The following is a 12,719-nucleotide window of genomic DNA, read 5'->3' as shown; positions in this document are numbered from 1 at the left end:
CAGAATAAGCACGAATGCAAATTATCCTGATCTAACAACTAACAATCCATTCGACCTGAAAATTCATCCGGCGGCTTCTTGGTAATGCAAATTATCCTGACCTATCCCTGTTATTTACCCATTCGACCTTACGGTTCATTAGAACTATCGGCCATTTTCGGCCTAATGACCCTTTCGGTCTAACGGCATTCGACCTAACGAGATAGAACCATCTTGAGCATTTTCACCAGCTGTCAGTCATGCCAACTAACAGGTCGGATTCGCTAGCTGGAAAGCAGTCGTGCTCCAATCAGCGAATCCCCGCCGTACAAGATAGCGAGAGCAGCCGAGAAAATAATCCACCGCAGAAAGAAAAAGCAGCAACAGCAACATTACCGAGGGCAGAACAGCATCGAACAAAATGATATACGTCTCCCGATATGTGCAATGACAGGCAGTTCGTGAAGGTATCTTGCTAACAGACAAGACCATGGTGGCTGCCAGGTGGAAAAAGCACTTCGAGCATTTGTTGAACAGAGAGAACATCAGCGCGTCTGAGAACAGATTAACCATCAGCGACGGTGAACAAGCTGTGGAGCCCCCGACGCTAGATGAGGTTAAAAAGGCAATCATAGAGTTGAAAAACAGTGATGCTGCTGGAAAAGATGAGCTTCCAGCCGAATTTTTCAAGCAAGGTAGTAAGCAGCTGTACGAAATACTGCACCGTACTCTGTCAAGAATGTGGGAGGAAGAAGAATTACCTGCTAGCTGGCAGGAGGGCCTCATCTGCTCTCTGTATAAGAAGAAACACAGACTGGAGTGCGCCAATTACCGAGGAATAACGCTTCTTAATTCGGCGTACCGTAAAGTACCCATATTTCGCGCACGCTCCTAATTTCGCTCATTGACATTTTAAACATATTTTGCGAAATAAATTTTAGGTTAGCTAGTATTTTGAATAATTCTTCTTCAGCCAAGGTTGCATAACATGCATTTATGTAGTCCAATAGATATCAACAAATATGAATAAAATGGCAGTGAGCGAAATTAGGAGCGTGCGCGAAAAACGGTAGTACCGTCACCCCACAGTTATGGATAGCACACAGATATGGATCAGAGTTGGATTAAAATGGGAATATCTCATCAAATAGAGTTGCAATTACGCAGAACACATTTTCTATATGTGAACCATAAATCTGTACAGCATCGCAATCAATTATAATATGCTTAAGCTTATGTTTGCCGTTCATAGGAAATAAAATGTCAACCGTATTCCCAAAAGCGTTGATTCATAACTGTGGGGCATTGAAAATCTTACCACAGTTATGAATCAAAGATAAGACGATTCCGAAATAAACGCCAAAACGTATGCTTTCACTAGCACACCATTCGTTTACCTCGCAGATAAATTGCTGTTATAGTGTTTTGATCCATAATATGAGTCGATTTGATCCATAATAGGGATCCTCCTCTTCCACTGATCCACATCTGTGGGGTGGACATCGTTTGAAATTTCTATCGAAATCGGGTATTTTGAGTTGTATTCTAAAAAACAACTATATTCTTCAGTGCCAGGGAGGTAATTTTGTTTTGTACTGCGTCACCATGTTTTTAATCACATTTTGTTCTGAAAAATGATCCTTAGTTGATCCATAACTGTGGGGTGACTGTATCACGGTACAACATAATGTCTCGTATTCTGTTCAACACATTGAGGCCGCTTGAGGAGTCCGTCGGCGAATACCAAGCTGGTTTTCGTGGGGCCGATTTTTGCAGTTGAGGAAGAGCTAAGGGCACTTAACGTTCAGGGCGACTAGTAGCGATTGGCTCAGGACCGAGTCCAGTGTAAGAGAATTATCCATTCGGCGTACGTTCAACGTAGCGGATTGTATACCATCAAGTATCAGTAAGTAACAGGACCTGAAGAGCGTGGGTCGCTGTCGGGGATGAAGAAAGGCGGCCATGAACCAAGTGAATTGGCTATATATTGTTGACGTTAATGACATTAATTGATGTAGAACCAAATAAATAATAAGCCATTCGCCCCCGAAGTAATACCATAAGGTAGTCCCGAGGTACATCCCATCTGCGAGCAGCAAAGAAGCGAAATTTCTGTGAGCAATGTCCACTACATTCCACCTCCTCTCCTTCAACAAAATCGTAAGGAACGGCTACACGGTGCACATTCGACAAACCCAAAATGGTGTTTTCTCTAAACAAAGTGTACTCGACCAACCGTTGCTGTTTATTACTGTTTATTAAGTTTGGCAATTTACACAAAGAGGCTTACGATGTAGTGCTTACCGGCTACGATCATACTTATACTGTTTTTCCGACTCCTAATTCTTATGCATAATTGTATTTCTTAAAAGCTAGTCTTCTTGCTTAAAACCCCTAGGATCCAGCGCTCACGATGTTACACAATTTAAAAATATAGATTTTTTAAGGTTGAGAATATCCGCACTGTTATTGATTTATTCTTCTTGTCTGTATCGTGTCATTCATTCATGTAGTAATTTAATGTTACTTCATTTTCCGTAAATATGTTGCTCCTCCGGTAATTTAATCCGCCGAATGCAGAACCACGTGGGGACGTATAATTTCCTCTATGTCCATCGGCATCGCAGTGTCGTCTTTGCCCACGTCGTCGTCCACCACGCTGACAACCGATCCGACGCCTCCCACGACAGCCGCATGGTGAGAATCGGCGTCCACTATCGTTGTCACCAGTTGGTCACTTCCGCTGCTGCTCTGCTGGACAAAATCTACTATTTCGGACGTGGACAGGTGCTCCAACGATGAACTGTGGCTTACCGACGATGTTGTAACCACATCGAGATTCGCTACGGCATTGCTGGTGACCACGGTGGAACTGGGACCGACTCCTCCGCCCGTCACCGTGGCCGTGATGGGATTGCCCAAGGTCGAACTGTTGCTGCTGCTACTGGTGGCCCCTGTGGAATATATGATAAATTCATGAAATATTATGTCTAAGTATTATATTCAAGATGTTAGAGATGTAATTTGCGATCTTTGGGGGTTTCCAATTCGGTCCCATACCGCATAAAAGCCAACAACGGGAACTGGGTGGCAGATAGGTCTTAACAGCTAGCAGCTATAGGGACGACAAGACGATATCTAATGCAAGAAGTAGTCTAAAGAGAAACACGTGGTAACACTAACAAACTGGTGGTTTATTGGAAAACTGATATCGGTTCTGATGACATGGTGATATTTATACTACTATGGTTGCTATGCAGTTTTTATATATAATGATCATAGCAACAGGGAATAATACGGAATTCAAATATTACTGAGTTGCTTTGATTTCAACACCCCCTCTCAGTTATTGCCTTCTAACCCTAACTTACTTCTTAAAGCTATAAACGTTGGAGCGGGCAAGGACTTCGTGGGGATGTCTGCTTGCTGCTTTTGAGTCGGAATGTAAATCAGCTTGACCTTCCCCTCGGTAACTGCATTTCGGATGAAATGAACCTTCAAGTCGATGTGTTTAACTCTCCTCGTTTCCTCTCGTTCTGCCATCGCAATCGCTCCTTGGTTGTCTTCATAAACCGGTACCGGAAACAGTAGGGCCAAATCGGCCATTAATCCGGTTAGCCAAATCGTCTCGCTCACGCAGGAACTCATGGCAACGGACTCAGCTTCGGTAGACGACATCGCCACAGTCGACTGCTTCTTTGATGACCAGGCGGCAGTGTTTCCGTGCACCTTCAGTAAAATTCCGGTCGCATTCGTCGCTTGCGAAGTCGGAGTCCACGTACGCAGCTAGCGTTGGTTCCTATGGCTTGCTTCTGTAAACTAATCCTAACTTCTTCGTTGCTTGCAGGTGTCGTAGGACGCGTTTGGCATGCTTCCAATATTCTTTACCAACAGCATCCTGGAACCTCGCCAAGTATCCAATGACGAAACACAGATCTGGTCGAGAACCCATCATGACGTACATGAAACTACCGATAAGCTCGCGGTAGGGGCAGGCATTGAAGAAGTGAGCGATCATAGTGAGCATGAGCTTTGCGCAATCATAGCGACCATGGTATGTGAGCGAACTGTGCCACTCAATCAAATTCCAGCTTGCGATTATGAGCGATCAATGTTGCAGTAAACAATGAGCTTGAAATATCACTTAACAACAGTGATTCAACACCAAAGCGTATCAGTATCATGGAAGCAAACCAAATGTCACAGTAAAAATTAATGTTAGGAGCATCATTGTTCGACGTTTTGCAAAAATCTGTCTTACTAAAGTGGTATCAACAAGTTTACCTGTAGGACAGTCGTGTCCTCTATAACCCTCAACAGCACCAAGCGGGTGTCATGCTTTTCTCAGACTGCGTGAACAGTAATGATGCAAACAATCTTAGTATAAAAAAGGCACGGTCATCAACCGATATTACTCCGTATCTTCAATGCAATTGCACCCCACTTTCTACAGCGCGACGCAAAGATACACGCATCACATAGGGAACCGAGTCATGTTCTTGGCACTTTGGATTTACCTCGGCAGGGAGTTTTTTTGAAAACTTGGGTTCATGTTTGGCATTAAGATGCGTAGTCCAAAAGTGCATTCTTTTGCAGAACTTAAATTAATTCCGTCAAGGAATACCCCCTTGCCAAAGTGAATCATGTTCTCAAGCAGTTTTTTACTCCAATGAATAGTGTTATGTACCACACTATGGTCTAGAAAAAAAATGTATTTAAGAACTGGTAAACCATACAGCAACGAAATGCCAACGTCTTACCGAATGAAGCTAATTTATTCAACACGTATGTAACTCTAGAGCACTGTCATTTGAAAAACAAAATTCCTCAATACACTCAAAACTGCCGTGATCAGTTGATTTCTGTTGCTGATTTGCGCTGATCACAGAAGGTTTAATCAATGATCGTCAACGCTCAACGATCTTGACAAATCACGGCCTACCCCTTAGCTGATCGTCAAATGCGCCTAAAATAAGCTGATTTTAGCTCATGAGCTGAGCATTTTCAATATCTGGGTAGGGGTACTCGCATTTTCCGGCTTCTCGCTTCAACTGCATTCTTGATTCGGCGGGCGTCTTGACAGGATTGCAGTTTTGCATTCCAAAACGAACAATTATCTTCTCGATTTGGCTTGTCTGGGACAGTCTCATCAGGCCACGATCCAAATCCCTGTGGATCTTGATTGCAAGGAAATGGTGCAGCTTCTTCTTGTCCGTCATCTAGAATTTCTGCATCAGGGTGGTCTTTACACGTTCGATGTCGGGGCCTCATCCACAGCGGCGATCAGAAGGTCGTCAACGTATACCACCAGGTACACAGTGGCATCTCCGCAGGCCCAAACGTACAAACAATAATCGTGCTTCAATCGCACGAAACCCATGGTCGTCAGGAACTCGTTGAAATGGCTGTTCCAGCACCTGGGCGACTGCTACAGACCATAAAGTGCACGATGCAGCAAGCACACTTCATCAGGGCGCATCTTGATCTTCTCTGAACACTGCATGTACACCTTATCCTTGAGCTTTCCGTTCAGGAAAGCGGTCTTGACATCTAGATGGTGAATATGCATCCCATTCGTCTTTGCTAGTGCCAATAGCGTCCGAATGGTAGTCAACCGGGACACCGGTGCGAAATTCTCCTCGTAGTCCACGTGTCTTTTTTGCGCATAGCCCTTAGCTACCAGCCTTGCCTTGTACCGCGCAGGACGCCCGTCATCATCCGTTTTCAGGTTGAACACCCATTTACACGGTACGGGTTGTACCTTGGCAGGGCGTTTGACCATGGTCCACGTTTGGTTCTTCTGCAAAGCCACCAACTCGTCTCGGATTGCTTCCCTCCAGTCAAGCTCGTTCGGATGACCTTTGACATCATTGTAATAGAATCTTCGTCGGGGTCTTGATCACCATCGTCCTCATCGTCGGAGTCACGAGCATCATTTCAAGCTTCTCCAACTGCTTTAATCATCTGCTGCTCTTCAATTTCCCCCTCTTGCTCGGGAACCGGTGATACGTCCTCCGGAATCACTAATAGTCCGTCGCTCTCACTCGGTGCCTTGAATGGGAATGATGCTTAGTTGCAGCGGACATCGCGGGCCACAAACATTTTCCGCTTTTCTTGATACCAAAGACGATATCCAGTTGGTGCGTAACCGCGCATCACACACTTTCGTCCGGTTAGATCCAGCTTACCTCTCTTCTGTTTCGGTACCCAGGAAAACGCTTGGCACCCGAAAACTCGCAGCTTTGTGACATCAGGCTTTTCTCCATGCCACCGTTCCGCAGGTTTCCTTATATTTGATTGCATCAGTCGGTAACGTAGACTTCAGTTGATAACGTAGACAGCATTCTGGACCGCTTCTCCCCAAAGGTACTTCGGCGCACCCGACTCGGTCAGCATCGCCCGCATGTTCTGCATTAAGGTGCGGTTGAAACATTCCGCCACACCATTTTGCTACGGGGTGTACCCGAGCATTGACTCCACTTGAATGCCTTTTGCATCATAGTCGGCTAGCTGCTCTTTTGAAAAATACTCACGCCCAACGTCGCACCGCAAATTTGCAATGTTTGTCCCAAATTTAGCCGTCGCCATCGCTTCGTATACCATAAAATAATAAATGGCACGATCCGGCTTGAATTCAACATGCACGTTCGCGTTCAGCAACTTCGATAACTACATCAGGTTGTATTTCAGCTGTTCGACGAGCAACACGTGTCTAAACGAAAACGTGTACCGATTTTCACCAACGCATAACCCTCCATTCACGGTACCTTCCTTCGTTGCTATCAGCCTCTCACCATCCTTTGCACTGTCGATATGAAGCGGCACGGGGGGTTTGTAACTTCCTCCATCCACAACAACGCCATCGACCGCCGGATGTACGTCTGGGCTGCAAAACCTTTTCTAGCGTAGGTATTTGCCAACGACGTCCACATCTGCTTTGCGGTTTACTCGTCGCGAATGTACTCCAGATGGCTGTCCGCAATGTATGACGCCAGAAGCGCTTTCGTGTTTTCGTCCTTCTCCAGGAAAGCGGTCCTCGCTGGTTCCTCCGCCGAGGGGTCCTCCGTGATGGTTTCCTTCACTCCATGGGCCGAAAGTTGGGTCTCCACCCGGAACTTCCACGTGTCTTAGCCTTCACCGGCAAACTGCACGATTCCTGCTTTCTTCGCACTGGACATCTTGGGGCTGGAACGGCTTCGAGAACTTTTCACTTTTCACTGGCTCTTAGGTGTGGCGTGACTGGGCCGATAACCTAAAGAGAAATACGTGGTAACACAGGGTGGCCACCAAATTTCGATTTTGAAATTCCCGCTTTTTTCCCGGTTTTCCCGGTACATTTTACAAAATTTTCCCGGTTTTTAGTCCTTTCTTTCCCACGACTTTAATCGACTTTTTCTATATCAAACATCGTTTCTATGAAAAGCACTAGATCAAAATTGTTTGAAATCGGTTTAAATTTTTTCAGTTGTTATTTTTTTCAATAGTAATTTAATGGTTTATCAATAGTTTCATTATAGGAAAATAAGTTGATTACTAGATTGTTCTAATCTATATACAATCTTTTTCTGAAAACTAGAACAATAGTATTCATCTTAATAGATTTGTCTCGCGTTTGTTGAAAAACAATGGAGTTCTGGAGCTACCATGAGGTGGTAAATTGTGCTTATAAAACGGATCCTACTCTTGGCACGACAAGGGGTTCAACATGAATGCTACTAAAACCATAGGTGATTATCAAACGAACCCAAATATCAAATTTTTAAGTTTAAGTTCTAAGATCTAGAAGACCTGACAACCGTTCGCGTTGAAAATTTGATGGATTGGTTACATTCTGGTGATGATCAAACGATCAAAGCTGAACTCAGCGCTGTTTGGTTTTCTAGACTCGTGTTCTTGAAAATTCGAGGTTTGGCTTTGGATTATAATCATCTTAAGTGCATCTTACTGCTGAGTTTCAAATAATTTGGCAGACAAAAGCCTCAGGTGCCTGAGTTAATCATAAAGATACCCAAGTAGTTCTTTACCGTAATTTGAAGTATATCAATTCTTATTCCATTAGATCGTCTTCAAAAAAATGAAGAGTTCTCTAAAGCAAATAAGTTCAAGGTAGGGATGAAACGTTGAAGCGCTTAATTTTAATAACACTGAAAATTATCACTTTCGATACCCACCCACCCTCTCGTAATGCATTTTTATGGATATTCTACACATTTTATATGAGCTGTAATAGCTTGAGCGTTATGAAAATCTTGAATGATCCTTTATTCAAAATGTTAACGATTAGATAACTAGCGAGAAATTAAAAGCTTTTAAAAATAAAGGATTGCTTTCAAGATTCGTTTTGATACATGTATTCAGCAACTACAGAAGAGTGCTAAACCAATCTGCAATAAGGAATTGAACATTAGTTCAAATCGACGAGCAAAAAAGTTACAGAATAGATCAAAGTATATAAAAAACATGAAAACAAATAATTACAAAAAAAATATTTCGAGATATTGCTAAGAAAAGGGTGAAACATGTTTAAGAAATATGGTGTAGCATGGTAGAAATGAAATTATTAATGTTCGAAAAATATTTGTTCATAATTACGGATTCCTCATGACAATATCATTAAACATAACCACTTTCTACAACTTATTTTGGAGGTTTGTTTTAAGATAACAGATTGGAGATGTTCGTTTAAAACGATTTTCCCGGTGTTCTTCTCAGATTCCCGGTTTTTCCCGTCTTTTTCCCGCTTTTCCCGTTTTTCCCGGTTCGGTGGCCACCCTAACACTAACAAACTGGTGGTTTATTGGAAAACTGATATCGGTTCTGATGACATGGTGATATTTATACTACTATGGTTGCTATGCAGTTGTATTATATAATGATAATAGCAACAGGGAAACTAACTGTATATATATACGGAATTCATATATTGCTGAGTTGCTTTGATTTCAACATAGTCTCTATCTCAAATTACGATTTTGCGATAGCAAAAATCAACGGCGTGTTCTATTACAGTTCTATTACAAGGTGATCGATTGAGGAATTTTCCCACATGGTCGACAGGATGAAAGCCGAACTAGATAATTGGCAGCCAGTAGTGATAGCTGGTGATTTTAATGGGCAGTGGAGTGGGGAAGCCTCTGCACCAACCCATGAGGCCAACTATTGTTGGAATCCCTGTCCGCATTAAATATAGAGCTGACAAATGTGGGTACAGTGAGTACCTTTCGCAGAAATGGTGCATAATCGATTATCGACGTGACGTTAGTCCTAACCTTCTAAAATAAACTGGCGCGTTGATGACGGTTATACTCATAGGCTAGTAGATCATCAGCCGATTCGCTAACTCGACCCAAGCCCGAGGATGGAAAACAGCGCGCTTCGACGGTGAAGAGATAGTTGCTGTGATATCACGAGCTTGTGATGCTTCCATGCCAAGAAAGGCCCCTCCTAGAGATAACAGGCCGCCGGTGGTGCAATTCATCGTGCAATCTGCCTTCGGGCTAGACGAAAAATTCAACACGCACACACATAAGCACAAAGAGAAGAACGCGGTGTAGCATTGAGAGTGGCAAAGTTAGCGCTCAAAAAGGAAATAAAGCAGTGCTGGGAATGGTAATAGTAGTAGGCTTGAATTTCGCGAAAATCACGTGGCTCTCACTACAGTAGTTTAAAATCGTGAATCTCATCAAGTACCCTATGAACCGATGCACGAGTTCACTATCTGACGTTTGAGCGGTGCCGTGTTATTTACGTGACCATGGCAACAAGTGAATTCGGCACCGCTCCAACGTCAAATTAGTGAACTCGTGCATCGGTCCATATTGGGTACATGAATTTCTCTAAATCAGTAGTGTCATTAAAGGCTCTAGATGCGGGAAATGCAGCGGGAAATAGAACATTTTTCTACAGTAATGTTGGGTTGCCCTTAGCAACGGGTGTTTTGCAATTTTCAAGGCTCTTTGCCTACAGCAGCGATGGGCGTGAGTTTCACTGGCTTCGCTGACTGTGATTGGCGTTGTTTGTCTACTGTAGAGTGAATTTCAGATTTTTTCCCAACCCTGATATAAAGAGTCGAAAACGGGCTTGCTTCGATCGTCTATGCCAGAGTGCCATTTCGAGTCCGTGGGGTGACGCCTACAGAGTGGTAATGGCTAAGACCAAAAGTGCCATAGCGCCCCAAGAGAAGTCGCCGATAGATAATCGATGTACTCCTCCCGCATCATCCCACAAGCCCATGGTCCCCAACCCCGCAGGTGGCAGATAAAGGAGAAGACGTGGCGAGTGTGACGAACAAAGAGCTGGCAGAAGTCGTGAAAACATTCGCGTCGAACAAGGCACCGGGTCCCGATGGTATCCCGAATGTTGCCTTAAAAGCGGCAGTGAACGTGGATCCGGACATGTTCAGAACCACGATGCAACGCTGCATTGATCAAGGAACCTTGCCGTATGTAATAGAAGCGACAGAAATTGGTGCTACTACCAAAGGCGGGGAAACCACCAGGTGACCCGTCGGCGTATAGAACTATCTGTCTACTAGATACGACGGGCAAGTTAATGGAGAGGTTGATTTTCAACAGGCTAGTACCGTATACGGAGAGTGCGGAAGGCCTGTCCAACAACCAGTTTGGATTCAGAAAAGGTAAATCTACTCTGGACGCCATCCAGTCGGTCGTTCAGACAGCTGAGGTGGCAATCGAGCATAAAAGGAGCGGCATCCGTTACTGCACGGTCGTCACTCTGGATGTGAAGAATGCGTTCAACAGCGCAAGCTGGGAAGCAATAGCACACGCACTTCACCGCCTCAAGGTACCGGTGCAGTTGTGTAAGCTTCTAGAAAGCTATGTTGATGGTAGGATTCTACTGTATGACACAGAGGAGAGGCAGAAAAGCGTTGGAACTACCGCGGGAGTACCTCAAGGTTCAATCCTGGGCCCGATGTTATGGAATGCGATGTACGATGACGTACTGAGGCTGCCCCTTCCGACGGATGTTAAGATTGTTAGCTTCGCCGACGATATCACCCTAATGGTCTACGGTGAATCGATGGAGGAAGTAGAGTTGACAGCAGCGCACTCTATTTCCATAGTTGAGGAATGGATGAAGTCTTACAGGGTGTCTACTCGTTTACCCAAATGAAATTCCCTGATGTTTCCAGGTTTTTTCCAGGTTTCACCAAATAATTCCAAGTTCAACAAATACTCTAATTTTATATGGCTAAAACAAAATAATGACATATTTCGAAGTGTTTTTGATTTAATAGCAACACTTCTAGACATTTTTTAAAGCATGCTGAAGCTATTCCAATATAAAGGTGCTAACAATACCAATGTTTTGAATTTTATTTCCTAATGATGAAGTCTTTGAATACGTTAGTTAAGAGTTTTTTTCATCATCGTGGACTTAACAAACCTTTCAAGTGTATCAGTATGCTAGTTGAATTCATTCGAACATGTTCAAGAGTTCTAAATTAACTTTCTCTTTCCCATGGTAGCTCATAGCATAGTTCTGATGGTAGCGACTGAGTGTCTTGAAAATAAGAAATTAAAAAAAACTCTTTTCTGAAAAATGAAACTTAACAGGAATTAGAAAGAGACCGAAAAGAGACTAAACGACAGCCAAAAAACGAAACCTAACAGTAACCAGGAGAAAAGAGTTTGATACGATACGACCTGACATTTATCAGAGAATATTTCTAAAACTTGTTCTTAAAATTTCTCGTGATATTACGACAAATAATTTCTTCAGGTTAGAATGGAATTTATTTTCTATGAAATCTCTCCAAGAATTTTCCTAAGGAATTTCTAAAAAAAATAATAATTTGGGTGTATCGAAATAAAACCTGTTTTTTTTTTCATAAATAACCACTAACAATACCTCAGGGATTCCAACAGGAATTCCGTCATATATTATTTCTGATATTTTTTTCAAGAAAATTTTGAAATCCCTCCAGGATTTTATCCGGCGATTCTTTCATCAGTTTTTCTAATACAACCTACAAGGCTCTCGTTTAAAACATGTTAGAATATTTAACCAGAAACTACTCTAGATATCTCCAAGCATTTTTCTAGATTTTATACAAAAAAATCTTTAACATTTCAACTTGAAATATCTCTAAGGATACTTTCAAGAACTACTCAAGAGATTACTCTTAAGATTAGCATTCTTCGAGGTGTTTTCTGTGTATTTCTTCAAGGAAATGTGAATGGAATTTTCCAGGAAGTTGAGAAACTGATGAAAAAAAACGGTGACGTTGTCCTAAAGCAATGTGGTTGTCTTGAACAAAAAAAATCCTGTGGTGTTAACTAGTGTGGAACCCCAAACGAACTTTTGAATATGCCATGGAGATTTTTTGAGTAATTCATTAAAAAATGTTTGGAAGAACTCTAGTAATTCTTGGATAATATGCTGGAGAAATTCCTAGAAAAAAAAGTAGGGAAACTCAATTATGAAACACAGGTAAATTTTAAGGAATTATTAGAAATGTTCTTAATAGATTCACTCGAAAACCACCTCAAGGATTTTTTTGATAAATTCTTTGGAATAACCTTAGATGAAATGACGTAGAAATTCTTGGCGGGATTCTTGAAAAAGAAAATCCTTGCGACGAATTTTACCAAAAACTCTGCAATGAACCTTTGCGGATTTTCTTGAAAAAGAAAAAATCTGTGGAAATCATTGGAAGATCTCTTAGGGTAATGACTGAAGAATTCGGTTGAAAAGTTAGTGAAAATATCTGGAGGAAG

General features: G+C 42.6%; 1 protein-coding gene across 1 annotated transcript in view; it reads right to left on the bottom strand.

Annotated features, from left to right (window-relative positions):
* Window positions 1–2,217: 2,217 nt before the first annotated feature.
* The window catches only part of LOC23687380, a 39,563-nt gene continuing 29,061 nt past the window's right edge, over window positions 2,218–12,719 (bottom strand). Inside the window, exon 4 of the mRNA XM_021837352.1 lies at window positions 2,218–2,933. Within this exon, the coding sequence (XP_021693044.1) occupies window positions 2,542–2,933 (392 nt within the window). The 3' untranslated portion in view covers window positions 2,218–2,541. The remainder of the gene's footprint in view (window positions 2,934–12,719) is intronic.

Source organism: Aedes aegypti, chromosome 1 (assembly GCF_002204515.2).
Source record: "Aedes aegypti strain LVP_AGWG chromosome 1, AaegL5.0 Primary Assembly, whole genome shotgun sequence".
In the NCBI taxonomy this organism is placed as follows: domain Eukaryota; kingdom Metazoa; phylum Arthropoda; class Insecta; order Diptera; family Culicidae; genus Aedes; species Aedes aegypti.
Note: the sequence above shows the minus strand (reverse complement) of the source record. Positions and strands in the feature narration are given on the sequence as shown.